Genomic DNA, 19,756 nt, shown 5'->3' with positions numbered 1-19,756 from the left:
TATTGCCCATTTGGCCCACCCCCCACCTACCTCCCCTCTAGTTTGTTCTCTGTATTTAAGAGTCTCTTATGTTTTGCCTTCCTTTTTGTTTTTATCTTATTTTATTTTTCCTTCCCTTCCCCTATCTATGTTCTTCTGTTTTGTTACTTAAATTCCACATATGAGTGAAATCATATGGTATCAGTTTTTTCTGACTGACTTATTTCACTTAGCATCATATACTCTAGCTCCATCCATGTTGTTGCAAATGGCAAGATTTCATTCTTTTTGATCACCAAATAATATTCCATTGTATATGTGCGTGCCTGTGTGTGTGTGTGAGTGTGTGTGTGTGTGTGTGTGTGTGTGTGTGTGTGTGTGTATACACACCACATCTTTATCCATTCATCAGTTGATGGACATCTGGGCTCTTTCCATAATTTGGCTATTGTTGATAGTACTGCTGTAAACATTGGGGTGCATGTGCCCTTTGAATCAGCATTTTTGTATCTTTTAGATAAATACCTAGTACAAATGCTAGGTAGTAGGGTAGTTCAATTTTTAATTTTTTGAGGTACCTCCATATTTTTTTTCGAGAGTGGTTACACTGGTTTGCGTTCCCAGTCAAGAGTTCAAAAGTGTTCCCCTTTCTCTGCATCCTTGCCAACATCTGTTGTTTCCAGAGTTGTTAATTTTAGCCATTTTCACAGGTGTGAAGTGATATCTCATTGTGGTTTTGATTTGTATTTCCCTGATAAGTGGTGTTGAGCATCTTTTCATGTGTCTGTTAGCCATCTGGATGTCTTCTTTGGAAAAGTGTCTATTCATGTCTTCTGCCCATTTCTTCACTGGATTATTTGTTTTTTTGGGTGTTGAGTTTGACAAGTTTTTTATAGATTTTGGATAGTTACCCTTTATCCAATAGTTCATTTGCATATATCTTCTTCCATTCCATTGGTTGCCTTTTAGTTTCGTTGATTGTTTCCTTTGCTGTGCGGAAGCTTGTTATCTTTTTAAAAAACTTTTTTTAAATGTTTTATTTTTGAGAGAGAGAGACAAGAGTGTGAGTGGAGAAAGGGCAGAGTGAGGGAGACACAGAATCTGAAGCAGGCTCTAGGAGGTCAGCACAGAGCCTGATGTGGGGCTCGAACCCACGAACCGCGACATCATGACCTGAGCCAAAGTCGGGTACTTAACCAAATGAGACACCCAGGTACCCCCAGAAGCTTGTTATCTTTATGATATCCCAAGAGTTCATTTTTGCTTTTGATTTCCTTGTCTCTGGAGACATGTCTAGTAAGAAGTTGCTGTGGCCGAGGTCAAAGAGGTTGCTGCCTGTTTTCTCCTCTAGGATTTTGATGGTTTCCTGTCTTACATTTAGGTCTTTAATCCATTTTGAGTTTATTTTTGTGTGTGGTGTAAGAAAGTGGTCCAGTTTCATTCTTCTGCATGTTGCTGTCCAAGTTTTCCCAGCACCATTTGCTGAAGAGACTGTCTTTTTTCCACTGGATATTCTTTCCTAAGATTAGTTGGCCGTACATTTGTGGGTCCACTTCTGGGTTCTCTGTTCTGTTTCATTGATCTGAGTGTCTGTTCTTGCCCCAGTACCATACTGTCTTGATGATTACAGCTTTGTAGTATAGCTTGAAGTCTGGGATTGTGATGCCTCCTGCTTTGGTTTTCTTTTTCAAGATCGCTTTGGCTATTCAGGGTCTTTTCCGTTTCCATACAAATTTTAGGATTATTTGTTCTAGCTCTGTGAAGAATGCTGGTGTTATTTTGATAAGGATTGCATTGAATGTGTAGATTCCTTTGGGTAGTATAGACATTTTAACAATATTTGTTCTTTCAGTACATGAGCATGGAATGTTTCCTATTTCTTTGTGTCTTCTTCAATTTCTTTCATAAGTGTTCTATAATGTTCAGCATATGGATCTTTTACCTCTTTGATTAGGTTTATTCCTAGGTATCTTATGGTTTTTCTTGTACAATTGTAAATGGGATCGATTCCTTGATTTGTCTTTCTGCTGCTTCATTATTGGTGTATAGAAATGCATCCAATTTCTATGTGTTGTTTTTATATCCTGCGACTTTGCTAAATTCATGTATCAGCTCTAGCAGTTTTTGGTGGAGTCTTTCGTGTTTTCTACATAGAGTATCATGTCATCTGCAAAGAATGAAAAATGAAAAAGAATGAAAGAATAAAAGTCAAACTTTTATCTTGCATTTTATTTCTTTTTGTTGTCTGATTGTTGAAGCTAGGACCTCCAGTAGTATGTTGAAAGCAGTAGTTAGAGTGGACATCCCTGTTGTGTTCCTGACCTTTGGGGGGAAACTCTCAGTTTTTCATCATTGAGGATGGTATTACCTTTGAGTCTTTCATATATGGTAAGCTGTAGAATTTATAGATCAATTTATAGACCAAATGGGGGAGAACCGAATCTTAGTAATATTGAATCTTTTTCTGAAATTGGAAGTTATTTATTATTTTTAATTGAAATATTATCATAAAATTACTTATATAAAATGAAGATTTATTAGTATTTGAATTATTAAGATATTTCATATTTGTATAATTCAAATATATAAAATGAAACTCCACAACCATGTCCTGCTACAAGAAGATTTTCTTCTTTTCATTTTTGCTTTATAGAGCACTTTGTTTTATTATTATTTTTTTATTTTATTTTATTTATTTTTTTTATATATATGAAATTTATTGACAAATTGGTTTCCATACAACACCCAGTGCTCATCCCAAAAGGTTCCCTCCTCAATACCCATCACCCACCCTCCCCTCCCTCCCACCCCCCATCAACCCTCAGTTTGTTCTCAGTTTTTAACAGTCTCTTATGCTTTGGCTCTCTCCCACTCTAACCTCTTTTTTTTTTTTTTTTTTCCTTCCCCTCCCCCATAGGTTCCTGTTAAGTTTCTCAGGATCCACATAAGAGTGAAACCATATGGTATCTGTCTTTCTCTGTATGGCTTATTTCACTTAGCATAACACTCTCCAGTTCCATCCACGTTGCTACAAAAGGCCATATTTCATTTTTTCTCATTGCCACGTAGTATTCTATTGTGTATATAAACCACAATTTCTTTATCCATTCATCAGTTGATGGACATTTAGGCTCTTTCCATAATTTGGCTATTGTTGAGAGTGCTGCTATGAACATTGGGGTACAAGTGCCCCTATGCATCAGTACTCCTGTATCCCTTGGATAAATTCCTAGCAGTGCTATTGCTGGGTCATAGGGTAGGTCTATTTTTAATTTTCTCCACACTGCTTTCCAGAGCGGCTGCACCAATTTGCATTCCCACCAACAGTGCAAGAGGGTTCCCGTTTCTCCACATCCTCTCCAGCATCTATAGTCTCCTGATTTGTTCATTTTGGCCACTCTTACTGGCGTGAGGTGATACCTGAGTGTGGTTTTGATTTGTATTTCCCTGATAAGGAGCGACGCTGAACATCTTTTCATGTGCCTGTTGGCCATCTGGATGTCTTCTTTAGAGAAGTGTCTATTCATGTTTTCTGCCCATTTCTTCACTGGGTTATTTGTTTTTCGGGTGTGGAGTTTGGTGAGCTCTTTATAGATTTTAGATACTAGCCCTTTGTCCGATATGTCATTTGCAAATATCTTTTCCCATTCCGTTGGTTGCCTTTTAGTTTTGTTGGTTGTTTCCTTTGCTGTGCAGAAGCTTTTTATCTTCATAAGGTCCCAGTAATTCACTTTTGCTTTTAATTCCCTTGCCTTTGGGGATGTGTCGAGTAAGAGATTGCTACGGCTGAGGTCAGAGAGGTCTTTTCCTGCTTTCTCCTCTAAGGTTCTGATGGTTTCCTGTCTCACATTTAGGTCCTTTATCCATTTTGAGTTTATTTTTGTAAATGGTGTGAGAAAGTGGTCTAGGTTCAACCTTCTGCATGTTGCTGTCCAGTTCTCCCAGCACCATTTGTTAAAGAGGCTGTCTTTTTTCCATTGGATGTTCTTTCCTGCTTTGTCAAAGATGAGTTGGCCATACGTTTGTGGGTCTAGTTCTGGGGTTTCTATTCTATTCCATTGGTCTGTGTGTCTGTTTTTGTGCCATAGAGCACTTTGTTTTATAAAGAAATTTAATAAGCAAGCAAACAAACTAACAAGATTAAGCCAAAAACCTCTATTGTAATAGTAATAATAATGGAGAAAATAGGAGCAAAAAAAGAAAAACAGAGCATAGTAAACCTTGCTCTGGAAAAATAAAAATAAAGCTACCTTTAGGTGATGATATTCTGGAAGAACACTCAACCATGTATACAGAGACCATTTTCTTTCAGTCAGTTTAGAACACATGGACTTTGCTTTACAGATTAAAATTAAAAAAAAATTTTTTTTAATGTTCTTATTTATTTTTGCGCGAGCGAGAGCGGGGGAGGGGCAGAGAAAGAGAGGGAGACACAGAAGCCGAAGCCTGCTCCAGGCTCTGAGCTGTCAGCACAGAGCCCGGCGTGGGGCTCGAACTCACAAACTGTGAGATCATGACCTGAGCTGAAGTCGGACGCTTAACCAACTCAGCCACCCAGGCGCCCCTACAGATTAAATTTTTAAAGTGTTTGTAATTGGGACTGTCTAAAATTATACATTGCAGGATCGTATAATATTGAATCTTTTAATCCATGGTATATCTCTCCATTTATTAGGGGTTTATGTTCTCTTAGCAATATGTGATAGTTTTCAGTGTTGAAATTTTATGTCTTTAAAAAAAACCTATTCCTGAGTATCTTATGAGTTTTGATACTATTGCAAATGGAATTTTAAATTTGATTTAATAATTGCTTGTTACTAGCATACAGAAATTGAGTTGATTTTTGTACATTGACCTTATATTCTGAAACCTTGTGAAAGTCACCATGTGGAGAAGCTGGAGCTGGTGTGTTGAATTAAGAATAATGCAGACTATGACCGGCTGAATTGAGGGGCACAGGCCACTCACATGGGGTTGGCAGATAGCTCCCTCAGCATCAAACTTTTAATTTGGGGAAGTGAAACCCACAGGGTCGATTGAAGGAACAGTTTCAGTACACCCACAGAAAGGAAGTAGGGCTACAAGACTTAGAAATGGCAGAGGTGGCATTGTTGGGGGAGAGGAGGGAATGATCTGGGGGGAAAGCAGTCCTCTGTCCTAGGCACTGTGAGCAGGAGATACAGAGCAGGGTAGCAAATACCTATGACCGAACAGGTGATAGGAGCAGAGGTCATTAACTTTTTGTGGGCTTAACTCTAAGTGGCTATTTTAAAAGGTATCATAGGAAGAGCAAAGTGGGAAATTATGATAGCAATCCTAAACTCAGGTCCTTATCTAAATGTTTAAACTTGGTGTGAACAGGGTTATCATACTGTCAAATACCTAGTCCTCAACACAAAATAGTCATTTTTCTCATCACACTCATTAGTTCTAGTAGCTTTTTTTGGGGGGGGGGTCATTTCCTTAGCTTTATGCATTAATAATCATATAATTTAGGAAGGGGAACTACTTCCTTCCCAATCTGGTTGCCTTTTATTTACTTATTTTTTTCTTGCCTTCTGGTGCTGACTAGGATCTCTAGTACGAAGTTGAATAGAAGTGGCAAGAACAGACATTTTTCTTGTTTTGTTCCTGATCTTATGGGGAAAGCAGTCTCAGTATTAAATGTGATGTTACCTATAGGTTTCAGAGATGCCCTTTATCAGAATGAAAATGATTGTTTTCTTTTTTAAAAAAAAATGTTTATTTATTTTGAGAGAGAGAGAGTGAGAGAGCACGAGCAGGGGAGGGACAGAGAGAGAGAGAGAGAGAGAGAGAGAGAGAGTCCCAAGCAGTCCCTGCACTGTCAGTGCAGAGCCCGACACAGGGCTCGATTTTATGAACCTGTGAGATCGTGACCAGAGCCAAAATCAAAAGTCAGATGCTTAACCAACTGAGACACCCATGCGCCCCAGAAAGATTCTTTTCTATTCCTAGTTTGCTGACAGTTTTTTAAAAAATCATAAATAGATATTGAATTTTGTTGCATGTTTTTTTCTGCATCTACATATGACATTTACTTTACTTGTTTAGTATGGTGGATTACATTAATTCATTTACAGAGGTTAAAAGAACCTTGAATTTTGGAGGTATACCACACTCCATCATGCTGTATTATTGCTTTCATATATTGCCAGATTCTATTTACAAATATTTTGCTAGGGATTTTTACCTTTATGTTCAGGATATTAGTCTATTATTCTTTAACATCTTTGTCTGATTTGGGCATTAGGGTAACTTGGTCTCATAAATGAATGAGAAGTGCTCCTTCTTTTATTTTCTGAAGGTGGTTGTATAAGATTGGTATTATTTCTTTGCTTAAATGTTTGTTAGAATTTACTTCTGAAAGCATTTGGGCTTGGGGTTGTTTTGTGGGACAAATTTTGATAATCGATTTCTATAATAAATAATAGGGCTATGCAGGTTTTCAGTAGGTCTTGAATCACATTTGATCAATTGTAGTTCTCAAGAAATTTGTCCATTTCATCTTAGTTGTTGAATTTATTGGCATTGAGTTGTTCATATTTTCTCATTAAACTTTTGATTTCTGGAGGATTTGTAGTAAAACTCTCACTTTTCTTTCCCGATATTGGTATTTTGTGTTCTTTCTCATTATTTATTGATCCATTTTGCTAGGCATTTATCAAATATAGTACACTTTTTAGAGAACCCACTTTTGATTTCGTTAATTTTCTCTATTGTTGTTTTTTATTTAATCAGTTTCTCTTCTTAGGCTTATTATTTTCTTCCTCTTAATGGATTTTGGATTAATCAGTTAACCTTTTTCTAGATTTATGAAGTAGGAATTTAGACCATTGACATAATTTTTTCTTTTCTAATAGAAAGCACTTAAAACTGTGAATGTAAATAGAAAGAGTCAAAAGACTATGAAGAAAGTATTAGTAGCCTGAACAACAAATAATACTGCTTATTATTTTATGTCTGAAAAATAAAACACCCAACAAAAAAGGACAAGGACACAAATAGGCAATCTGACAAAAAAGAAGTATGAATATAAAAAGATACATAACTTGCTAATAACTAAGGCAATAAAATGAAAATAGATTGCCATTTTTCACCTATCCAAATGGCAAAGATTGGAAAGATTGACCAAAGTCCTTGTTGGCAAGGTGTATGAGTCAGAATAAGTGCATTCTTTTTTTTTTTTTAATGTTTTATTTATTTTTGAGACAGAGACAGAGCATGAGCAGGGGAGGCGCAGAGAGAGAGAGAGAGCAAGACATAGAATCTGAAGCAGGCTCCAGGCTCTGAGCTGTCAGCACAGAGCCTGATGCGGGGCTTGAACTCACAAACCGCGAGATCATGACCTGAGCCGAAGTCAGATGCTTAACTGACTGAGCCACCCAGATGCCCCAGTGCGTTCTTAATTTGGTTGGTGGGAGTGTATTAATTGGTTATGAAAGAATTAGGGGAACAAAAGAACAAAGGAGACAGTGGACAAGATGAGCTGCCTCTTGTCCTGAGCCTTCATTTAGAAGGATAATTGGGCAGGATTGCTCCTGAGGTGACATTCAGCCTGTCATTGTTACTTGTGTTTGGAGGTGGATTTTGAGGACTCTGGAGGGGAAAGGGGGGTGGGTTGGTAGATAGCATGCCGGAGGTGCAGTTCTGGCCTTGTGAAGGGTTGGCTTCCTCCCAAACTTACCTGTTCTCTCTGGCACCCAGTGCCTTCACGCTGCCCTTTGGCTCCTGTGATGATGCCATGGCCCTTGTCTGTCTTGTGACGCAGGCCTACAGGTAAACTGCGGTCAGATCCAGCCTTACTGCTCATATGGCCCAGTGCAATTGGAGTTGCCCACAGAAGATTTAGCAACCTGAAGTTATGCTGGATGAAACTGCAGTTTACATTAGATGATCTCCAATTTATAGCCCTTACTTAATATATAATACGGTAGGGGTCTTACCATTGCAGTAAATGATCAAAGAAATTAACACATAGTGGTTGAGTTTAAAATTGGTAGCTGAACAGAACTCTGGGGGATTTTTGTGTCTGCATGAGTAGGGGTGAGGATAATCTTTACTCTTGCTAGCTCAAAATTGTTAATATGTATGTATGTGTGTGTGTATTTATTTAATTCCTACCTTGTTCCAAAAGGACTCAAGGAAGCTTGTCCTTCCTTTCTACCCTGTCATACAAAATAGAATAATGTGAGTAAGAACCACATCATGAAGAATGCAGCTTAATTAGCCTTGACGGTAGCCTTGGTTTGTGTAATGAGGGAATGGGAGAGAACAGTGTAAGATGTGGTTGACCAAGGGATTGGAGCACGAAAGCAAATGATATAAAATGGGAGAGAGAAGCATAGTGATTACAGCAGATTTAGAAGGCGGGTTGAAGATGACCAAGTTTCCATTTCTTTCTATTGGGGATTTGAAACTGCACCATCAGTAAAGCCCTGAAGCTGTAAAGAGTGAACTTGGAGACATCCCTTTTTGACTATTAGAGGCTTATTTCTTTCGAGCTGCATTACTGATTGTGGGATTGCTGGAATAGGTGAAGAGGCAGGCCTGCAATACTGTTGGATTGTGAGAAGTAACTTCATGGTGATCTTTAAAAATACCTTTATTCTGAAAGTTCAAGTGAAGTTTAACATTAATTGAAGCTGTCAGGCAACCTAAAATTTCTTCTCTTTGAAGAAAGCTGATTTTCTTCTCTCAGAGGAAAAGTGAGTGATTAATTAGCCTGTCATTATAAAAGGAGATAATAATGTTAGTAGATACTGAATTTCCTGTTAAATGGATTACCTATTGTGTTCCATTTGCAGTTCATGTATATATTTTAGAAACACATTCATCTTCATACCAAGTCACCACGGTTACAGCCACATAATGAAATTTTCAGCTTTTTCTTGCACAGCGATGCTTAACTTTTGGAAGACTATCTGAATGGGCATTGAAATGTAGCTTTGTTGGAGTATCTTACTTCTCTACCCCGATTCCTGCTGACCCCACTCCCCCAACATGTCTACAAACACACAAACGTTTTCCCCAGCAGTGTTGAGTCCTGTGTGCCTGCGTGTACGTGCGTGTTCAGGCTGATGCAGTCCAGGCATCAGTCTAGCTGATGCAGGCCTGATGTATGGAAATCCTGTACACTTCAGTTACTGCCCTCTGTCCTTCCCTGTTGTTTTGGGCATTTCATTTACCTCGTCTTTCACCGTTTGAACTTCAGGCTGCCAATACTTTTCCTTCTAAGGACTCACGGTGAATTTAACCCCAACTTTCCCAGATAGGTAAACCTCTCAGTGCATTCATACACAGTAGGGAGGGAAGGAGGTGGGTATTCTTATGGGTTTCATCTTCTTAAAACTGTGGCTCACATCTGGACTAGTTGCTCCCAAGGCCTGCAGCACCGCTGCTCTCCTGGGATCTCCCCTTACATCGTCCTGTAGGCTCTCTTGTGATGATTTCCTTATTTTCCCAGATCCGGCGTCTTCCTCTTTCGTGATTTATGCCCTCGTTTTGGTGGTGCACCTCTGCTATTTGCTTCGTGAGAAAGGGTTCACAGACAGTAACTTTTTTGAGCGCATGCATTCTGAGATGTCCATATTCCATTCTCACTTGATTGACAGATTTAATATCAAAATAAAGATTGAAATGAATTTTCCCTTAGAATTTCGAAGACATTATGTTTCTGTCTTGTTGCTCTTGAGAATTTCTGATGTTAACTCTGTTCTTGATCTTTGGTTTGAAGCCTTTTTTTTTTTTTTTTTTCCTCTTTGGAAGCTTGAGCTGTGTTTTACTTCAATTTTCTGAAATTTTACATTCCTACCTCCAGAGATAAGACATGCCACAAATTTCCGCACCTTTTGGAGGTTCTGTAGTATAAATTGGATTGTTTCTTTTTAAAAAAAATTTTTTTTCAACGTTTATTTATTTTTGGGACAGAGAGAGACAGAGCATGAACGGGGGAGGGGCAGAGAGAGAGGGAGACACAGAATCGGAAACAGGCTCCAGGCTCTGAGCCATCAGCCCAGAGCCCGACGCGGGGCTCGAACTCCCGGACCGCGAGATCGTGACCTGGCTGAAGTCGGACGCTTAACCGACTGCGCCACCCAGGCGCCCCTAAATTGGATTGTTTCTTGACTTCCCCACCGCCAGTTTAGGATTCAGCTTTCTTGGGCATGCTTTTCAGGTTCAAATGATTTGTCGTTGTTGCTATCTCCACTCTTCCCTTTGCCCTTGGGGCTTATGTGTAAGGAAATGAACATAAAAAACTTTACTACAGTTTTAGTAAGGTGTTTGGGAAGAACAGAGGTGTTCACTCTTCCATCTTTACCCAGAAGACCATTCGTCTGCTCTTCAAACAACTCCGTTGTGGATTTTGCCCCCACCACTGTATCACTGAGACTGCACACAGAATGGTCACTCACAAGATCCTGTTGTCAGAGCCCCCGGGCACTTCTGTGCCCTCATCTTACTTGACCGCTCAGCAGCATTTGATGTGGATGTGACTGCCCCCTCATTTTCTAACTGATCTCCTTTGCTTTGATGACTCCATGCTGTCCTGGGGTTTCCCAAAAACACTGACCCTTTTTTTTTTTGTCTTCTAAACTGATTCCTTATTTATATCTGGCCTTTAAAAATAATTTTATTTAGAGTGCTTCAGGCTAGTTTTTTTGTGCTCTGTTTCTATCTTCATTCTTCCTACGAGGCTTAATCCAGTCACGTGACTTTAAATGCCATGTATGTACCGCTGACACACACTGAGATCTCTCCTCTGAGCTCCAGACTCAGAAGTTCCCATTTGATCTCTTTGGGCATGTTGTAAACAGAACTCTTGGTTTCCCCTCAAACCTGCTTCCCTGCAGCCGTCCCCACATCAGTAAGTGGCACCACCATGCCCAGACAAAAGTAATTGGATTGATTATTCTCCTTAAAAAATTGGTGTAAACTAACCCTTTATCCAGTAGTCATTTGCTAAGTGAAATAAGTCAGTCAGAGAAAGACATATGTTTTCACTCATATGTGGATCTTGAGAAACTTAACAGAAGACCATAGGGGAAGGGGAAAAAACAGTTACAAACACAGAGGGAGGGAGGCAAACCATAGGAGACTCAAATACAGAGAACAAACAGGGTTGATGGGAGGGTGGGGAGAGGAGAAAACGGGTGATGGGCATTGAGGAGGGCACTTACTGGGATGAGCACTGGGTGTTGAATGTAAGTGATGAACCACGGGAATCTACCCCCAAGACCAAGAGCACACTTTACACATTGTATGTTAGCCAATTTGACAGTAAATTATATTTAAAAAAAAAAAAAAAATGTGTGAAAGTGGACAGGCAACTGCCCACCAGAGGGCAGTACAGGCAAGTGGTTCTGTCCACAGCAGGCCAACCAAGAGCTGTTGTTTCCTCTCCCACCTAACTGGCTCCACATGAGGTCGCTTTTCTCTGCACAAAATATTTTTAGGCTTCTTAGACCACTTTAGAAGAGAGAATGTGGATAGTTATACTCCTTCCTGTTTCTTTTTCCCCTTTCAGGTCTGTTTGTAAATTCTGGGATTTTAGCTATTGGGTCCTCTGCTTCATGGAGTTTTTGGAAGAGCCTGGGTATGAGAAGTACAGATCTGCCCTCCCATGTTTGTACTCTATCGGCCAACAAGGCATAATACCTCCTAGCACTCAGGAATTACAACTGTCTTTTTATGACAAACTGCCAAATCATTGTCCTACTGCAGTTACTCTATAAATGTCCTAGGATCTATTAAAATTCTAGGAATTTCACGCAAGGATTTTACCTCTCTTAAAGCTGTGATGTGCTTCTTTACTGAGAGAATGACTTACCCAAAGAAGACGGGTTCGCATAAACCTTGTAGAAACTTACCCGGAAAATTACATGATTCATCTGGGGTAGGGGGTGGTTTTTCACCTAGCATTTATTCAATGCCTGTGGAACCAGATTGTGCTATCAGACTAGAAACAACAACCACGGAGGTCAGGGAGTTAGCCCAAGTCTCCTGAGGTGCTTATAATTAGGTGAAGGGGCAGACATGTCCAAAGCAAATTTAGATAAGGCCTTCAACAGTAAGTGCTATAGATACAAAGGAAAGTGCTTTGGGAGGAGGCAGGTGGTGAGAAAGGATTGTTTCAGGTGGAGATGGTAGGTATCACTCATCCTATCATGGCTCAGTACATGGAGTCCTTTTGTGAGGTCCTTCAAGCCCAAATTCAGCATCAGGACACCAGCCTCTGGATCGCTTGCTCTGACCCTCCCCAGATGACTGAAGTGCCCTTCTTATGTTGCCATCATCCAGTTCACCCTTCTCTTACGGCACGCTGTCCACTGTTGTTAATTTGCGTGCTACTCTCCTGAGGACAAAGACCGATTACTAATAGACTTGTGCATTCTCCCATTCTGGCTCCATTCTGGTCCTGCACGTGATTTTCTTTTTCTGGAGTACTCTCTTTTTTCCGTCTGTTTCTACATGCTATCTCTTTCTAAATGCAGTGGCATGGACTCACTGACATCTTAAAAAGTAAAGGAGAGAAAAAGAACTGTCATTGAGTGCCTTGTGTTGAACACTCTTTACTATGTTAGGTATTTATGAGCATTTTCTCACTCAACCTTGTTCCTCTAATGCACCAAGCTTCTTCCCCTTTCAGGTCTTTGCACTTGGAATTTCCTCTCATGGGGACTTTCTCAAGTGCTCAAGAAGGTATCTTCCTTTTCTGTTAACAAACATGTAGAGTTTACAAACCATCCTTCTGAAGTTAATTTTTCAGATTGGTTATCCACCCCTCCTCTCAGAGGTGGGTAGGGTCTCAGAGACAGGAATTAGCTGAGGCTAGGCTGAGCACCTGCCATCTCCTCCCTCTCATTGTCTCTGCCCTTCTGGCTGCTCCCCCAGTACATCAAGTCCTGGTCACTGGCTGTCTCAAGTCAGTTTACTAATATTTATCAAAATTGCTCTATTTCTACTTCATTATAAGTGGTAGTGTTATTCAGACTGTACCTCTCCTAGGAGCTAAGGGATTCCATATTTTGGCTAGCTTTCCTCTTAAGATTGGGCAACCAATCATCTTTTAAAAAAATTTTTTTTTAACATTTATTCATTTTTGAGAGACAGAGACAGAGCATGAGTGGGGAGGCGCAGAGAGAGAGAGGGAGACACAAAATCGGAAGCAGGCTCTAGGCTCTGAGCTGTCTGCACAGAGCCCCACGCGGGGCTCGAACTCACGGACCGCGAGATCGTGACCTGGCTGAAGTTGGACGCTTAACCGACTGGGCCACCCAGGCGCCCCTAACCAATCATCTTTTAATTGAATTCGTGTTTAATAATTACAGGTACCATGCTCCCCCTTTCCTCCTGTCTGGCAGCAGCAGGGATGGTGCAGGGGCTGGGGCATGAGCCCCCAGAACTAGTCTATTTTAACGTACAGTTTTGTTCTATATAGCCTGGAAGTCTAGATCCAACCTTATAAATGGATTTATATTTAATAATAAAAACTCCACCTATTTTTGCCAATCTAGTGTTAAAACAGTATAACCAAGTGCTCATCTTCTGATACACGCTAAAATCTTACTTTAAAAAATCTTACTCATCCTTTAAGGCTTAATTCAAGTCCTGACTCCTCTGACATTTTCTGCACCTGTAATAAGTACCCTGCATTAGTCTTTCCTGCTCTGAACTCCCATGGTCTTCATACTTAAGTTTGGCCATTAATCTAGAGGATCTTATTTGTTATTTAGTCGTTTTGTGTATCTGTTTCTTTTTTTTTATTTTTTTTTAACATTTATTTATTTTTGAGACAAAGAGAGACAGAGCATGAATGGAGGAGGTTCAGAGAGAGGGAGACACAGAATCTGAAACAGGCTCCAGGCTCTGAGCTGTCAGCATAGAGCCCGACGCGGGGCTCGAACTCACGGACTGTGAGATCATGACCTGAGCTGAAGTCGGCCGCCCAACCGACTGAGCCACCCAGGCACCCTTGTGTGTCTGTTTCTTAACTGACCAATGAAATGGTAAGATGTCAGTTGATCGTAGCAGTATTCCCTTGATTTTTGCTATGTTGAAAAAGGCACCACTTTTAAAGGATATTTTTAGAGCAAGATTTTTTTAATATGAAATTTATTGTCAAATTGGTTTCCATACAACACCCAGTGCTCATCTCAACAGGTGCCCTCCTCAATGCCCATCACCCACCCTCCCCTCCCTCCCACCCCCCCCCATCAACCCTCAGTTTGTTCTCAGTATTTAAGAGTCTCTTACGGTTTGCCTCCTTCCCTCTCTGTAACTTTTTTTTCCCCCTTCCCTCCCCCATGGTCTTCTGTTAAGTTTCTCAGGATCCACATAAGAGTGAAAACATATGGTATCTGTCTTTCTCTGTATGACTTATTTCACTTAGCATAACACTCTCCAGTTCCATCCACGTTGCTACAAAAGGCCAGATTTCATTCCTTCTCATTGATGCATAGTATTCCATTGTGTATATAAACCATAATTTCTTTATCCATTCATCAGTTGATGGACATTTAGGCTCTTTCCATAATTTGGCTATTGTTGAAAGTGCTGCTATGAACATTGGGGTACAAGTGCCCCTATGCATCAGTACTCCTGTATCCCTTGGGTAAATTCCTAGCAGTGTAGAGCAAGATATTTTTAAATGTCATATTTTTCCTAATGCATTTTACTTTCTTAAATTCAACTTAAAAATTACTCACCTTGTTTAAGTTTTCTTAAAAGCATTTTTCATTAGGGGTGCCCAGGTGGCCCAGCTAGTTGAGCATCCAGCTTCGACTCAGGTCATGATCTCATGGTTTGTGAGTTCGAGCCCTGCGTCAGGCCCTGTGCTGACAGCTCAGTGCCTGGAGCCTGCTTCAGGTCTGTGTCTCCTCCTCTCTCCCCTTCCCGACTTGTGCTCTGTGTCTGTCTCTCTCTCTCAAAAATAAATAATAATAATAAAATTTAAAAAAGCATTTTTGTTATCTTTAAGATTATTTTTTTACATTATCAATTAATTTTATTCTGAATGTTTATTTAAGAAGACTAAAGTGTTTAGGTATAATGCACCAAAGAAGTATTTCAGAAAAAAAAAGAATATTTATTATTTCCTCCTGTAGCCTCAAAAAGCCATTTAGGAAACTACACTCTTTGAAATCTTTTATAGGACTTTGGGATTTTTATAGTTTCTATATTAAAGTCATTTTCAGTGTTGTACAGAAAATTTGTAAAGATTTATTTGATAAAATTTCAATATTTTCATAGCTATAATTGTCTAAACATTACTAATTGTGTGTTGAGCTTTCTAATTCTTACTATAGAGCTGCTTCTTCCTGGCAAAGTTTAAACATCAGTCTCTAAATCAGTTAGGTTAATCTCTATATAATATGATTAAATTAATCTGACCTGGTTACCACATACATTTAAGATACCAGACTAATGTTTATCATGACATCACTAAGAATATTTCAATTTTAAAATTGAACTTTTAGAATCTGCCAGTTATATTTAATAGAAATATTTCTTTTCTAAAGTAACCTGACGTTATTACAGTATTTAATTTCAAAAACCAAAGTAGTTATAAAATGTGTATAAGGCAAAGCACATTCAAAAACTAATGGCATTTCTTTGTCATTTATAGAGATACTTTCTAGTTGGGAGCAATCATGCAGAAACAAAATATCGTGTTTTGAAGATTGATAGAACAGAACCGAAAGATTTGGTCATAATTGATGATAGGGTAAGTATCTTGCAATCCTGAATACAAACAGAAACTTTTGTACCTGTTGTTTAAAGGATATGAAAGAGCCTCACAGCTCTTAGTGATGTATACATATTTTTTTCCTTTTTAAATCAGGCATCTGAAAATTACAATTATTTCTTATGGTTGGCTGGAATTTAAATCTCTAATCTGGTTTCTAGAAATTACTGGTGTTAAAAAGTATGCTGGAGGGGCGCCTGGGTGGCTCAGTCGGTTAAGCGTCCGACTTCGGCTCAGGTCATGATCTCGCGGTCCGTGTGGTCCGTGAGTTCGAGCCCCGCGTCGGGCTCTGTGCTGACAGCTCAGAGCCTGGAGCCTGTTTCGGATTCTGTGTCTCCCTCTCTCTCTGACCCTCCCCCATTCATACTCTGTCTCTCTCTGTCTCAAAAATAAATAAACGTTAAGAAAAAAAAATTAAAAAAAAAAAAAAGTATGCTGGAATTGCGCTTTGATACATTTTGATTTGTTTCACCAAGCAAACTCTTTGGATAAGATAATGAGTATATTTTCTTTTAGAAGTGACATTTTAAGGATTTAATGTAACTCTTAATATTGCATCTACCGAAGAGATTATTTATTACTATGCTTTGATATGAAGCTACTTCATATTAAGTCTGGGCTGCAGACTTTTATTCTATTAAAAATCACCTCTAGGTGATGTTCTGATGCATGAGAGAAATGTTAAGCTGTTCTTTTCCAGATGTTATATTATCTAGAGCAGGAATACAGACTTCATTCAGGTGGCACAAAAACGTGAGACTGTTAGTCAAAAGTGAAATACAGTGTGGTGATATTGAACAGTTCATTGTAACTCTTTCAAATGAAAGAACCTAACTCCCTTTGTATTGATGTTCTGTCTGTGAACATTTTGAATCCATGTAGATTGCCGGTTTCTCAAATATGTTGGTAGCTACAGTTTGGAACCCATTTTCACTAAGTTCTTTGTAAATCTATTTTCTGTGTTATAATAATTTTAGATAGATTGTATATTGTGATTTCCTGCATTCGTGGATATGGTTGTTCTTCACTCTCCTATTCTGGGAGTTTTTATTAATATACTGTATCCATTCTTGGTTTTACTTGGAGATAGAAGTGGTTGATCAGGGATTCCTTTGAGAATCTAAGAAAAGCTATGGGCCTTATAAAAATAAAAGTATATTTGTGCAATTAAACCTTTGCACACAGTCTTGAGGCGTTCATAGATTTCTTGAAATTTGTCTTGTGTAGCCTTTAAGTGTATGGTTTAGAAGATAAGGTTTTGACACAAGTTTTTGGTAAAGCAGCATGTGATCCAATAACTACCTGTAATTGCTAATATTAAAGAATTTGTTGGCTTTTAAAAATTATAGCTTAGTTGTGCACTATTATATGCTTCTCTATGAAATAGCTAGTGATTCTTATAGGCAATACATCATCTAAAGAATAAGTACAATCTTACAGATTGAATTTGTTTATTTTTAGCATGTATATACTCAGCAAGAAGTGAGAGAACTTCTTGGCCGCTTGGATCTAGGAAATAGAACAAAGATGGGACAGAAAGGATCCTCTGGGTTATTTCGAGCTGTTTCAGCTTTTGGTGTTGTAGGTAAGAAATGTATCTCCTTCTTACTACTTTTTTTTTTTTCCTCTACGTAGACTACTAAAAGATAGTTTTATGTAGTTATGTAATTATAACCCATAATCTGTGGCTTTGGTTGTTTCAATTTCATTATCCATCAGTCAGATATCAAATAGCCTATAGTATCTGCCAAGTGCTGTTCAATTTCATATAGGATAAGCATAAATATAGAAATGGTTTGAGCCTTTAAGAAGTCTGTTGTCGGGCATGTTGAGGAATGAAAAAGTAAAAAAAAAAAAAAAAAAAAAGAAAAGAAAAGAAAAAAATTAGCTTGGACTATAAACATCTGCCCTGCCATTCATCAGCTGGAAAAACAGATACTGGTAAAACTGGTTTAAATTCACAGGGATTTCTGGGGCACCTCGGTGGCTCAGTCGGTTGAGTGACTGACTTTGGCTCAGGTCATGATCTCATGGTTCATGAGTTCAAGCCCCGCATCAGGCTTGCTGTCAGCACAGAGCCTGCATCCTTCCCCCAAATTCAGTCATAACCCCTTTACTTCATTTATTCACAAACAAATGTAGATATACTTTTGGCTTTTATGGATTCTGCTGTCTAGCTTTGGGACAGTAGTGAGATGCCCCACAGTTCTGATGTGTACATCATCCCTTATTGCAATGAGTCAGTACACCTGTCTTTGACGTACTATGGATTTGTCTCTGGGAGTCTTAGGCTGACTACACTAGGATGAGGGACAAAATCTAATACATGCAAGACAAGTCCACTATTGTGGTTAAGAGCCAAGCTGTGTAGTGAAAAGTTACATGGGGGTGGAGATTATGTAAGAGGTAGATGACTTGGACCAGGAATGGCCAGGAAAGATTTCCTGGGGAAAATGAGACTCCAGCTGGACCTTGAAGGAGGAACAAGATTTGGATGGATGTGGGGAAGAGGGGGAAAGAACCCCAGTAGGGACGATGGCAGGGGCACAGGCTTGAAGATGTCCCTGGGTCCTGGAATGTTGGCACGTAGTTGGGTGAGGCCAGACTGCATGGGACCTTGGAAGCCAGGCAGAGGACAATTGTATGGGATTGCTTCTCTGATGGCAGTGCCTTATTTTGAGTCTGCATTTTTTTTTAAACATTTAACAACTTTATTTTTGTGCTGTTTAAACCAACTGGACTGTATGCAATGTTAACTGAGTGATTAATATCTGTAGATGTTAACAAAATTAATATGGACTTAACTGTGCTGTGTAGTTTCAATTGCTTATGTTTTTCTGATTAGCACTTTCTATTTTGGGACACTATTTGTTGAAACTTTGATTATATTCTGCCATATTTGAAGTTTTTCTCCATGTGCTCTCATAGCTCTTCATATGTAATCCCTTCAGGTCCATTTTGTGTCTAAGTGGCTGTCAGGGAAGGTCAAGAGTGGTAGGTGTGTTTGGTTTCTTCTTTGGACTGGCCCCTATTTTACACCTTCTGCTCAGTCTTGACAAGTATGTTGAAGTTACATGTTTAACAGTTAAATGTTTATGGATGTTTGCACGTCTGTGTATGTCAAGTGAGTTCATGTGTTTAATTAAATTCCATGAATGCCGTAAGTGTTAAATTCTACTTTAAGTGTCACATATATTTTTTTTAATTAATTAATTTATTTTCAGAGAGAGAGCAAGTGGGATGGGGCAGAGACAGAGAATCCCGATCAGTCTCCACACTGTCAGTGCAGAGCCTGATGTGGGGCTTGACCTCATGAACTGTGATATCATGATTTGAGCTGAAATCAAGAGTTGGACATTTAACTGACACTTAACCCACCCAGGTGCCCCAGTGTTGCATATATTTTATTTTATTTTATTTTTATTTTTTTATTTAAAAAAATTTTTTTTGACATTTATTCATTTTTGAGAGACAGAGGAGAGACAAAGTGCAAGCAAGGATGGGGCAGAGAGAAAGAGAGACAGACACACACAGAATCCCAAGCAGGCTCCAGGCTCAGAGCTGTCAGCACAGAGTCCTATGCGGTGCTTGAACTCATGAACCATGAGATTACGACCTGAGCCAAAGCCGGTTGCTTAACGACTGAGCCACCCAGGTGCCCCATGTATATTTTAAATTAAAGGCAAAAAAAAAAAAAAAAAAAACCCTGGAAATACAATGTGTCTTAAATATAGTAGGTTTTAATTTCAGTATTAGTTACTTAATAGGTTAAACTTATTCCTTTCAATGCTGATACTTATACTTTTTTAAAACGGAAATTTCCTCAGGTGAATGTAATGTTGAATGCCTCATTAGCCAGGGTTTATTATCCAAAATTGAACCTTCCTTGATGATTAAGAGTAACGAAGTGAAGATCAGTTATTGAACTGTTTAAAAATAGCTACCCTTGGGTATTCTGGAGTTGAATTGGGCAGCTTGCCTTTACATTAAATGGTCTCTAGACTGTTATAC

At 39.1% G+C, this 19,756-nt stretch overlaps 1 protein-coding gene across 4 annotated transcripts in view; it reads left to right on the top strand.

Annotated features, from left to right (window-relative positions):
* The window catches only part of FIG4 (FIG4 phosphoinositide 5-phosphatase), a 134,124-nt gene that overhangs the window by 3,386 nt on the left and 110,982 nt on the right, over positions 1-19,756 (top strand). For all 4 annotated transcript variants that reach the window (XM_047101313.1, XM_047101315.1, XM_047101314.1 and 1 more), the window contains exons 2-3: positions 15,626-15,724; positions 17,207-17,330. In XM_047101313.1, coding sequence (XP_046957269.1) covers positions 15,626-15,724; positions 17,207-17,330 — 223 coding nt within the window. The remainder of the gene's footprint in view (positions 1-15,625; positions 15,725-17,206; positions 17,331-19,756) is intronic.

The sequence above is a fragment of the Lynx rufus genome, unplaced genomic scaffold, assembly GCF_022079265.1.
Source record: "Lynx rufus isolate CCGP_SWC_20201006 ecotype Redwood Valley unplaced genomic scaffold, mLynRuf1.p SCAF_6, whole genome shotgun sequence".
Classification (NCBI taxonomy): domain Eukaryota; kingdom Metazoa; phylum Chordata; class Mammalia; order Carnivora; family Felidae; genus Lynx; species Lynx rufus.
This window is presented reverse-complemented; position numbering and strand designations above follow the sequence as displayed.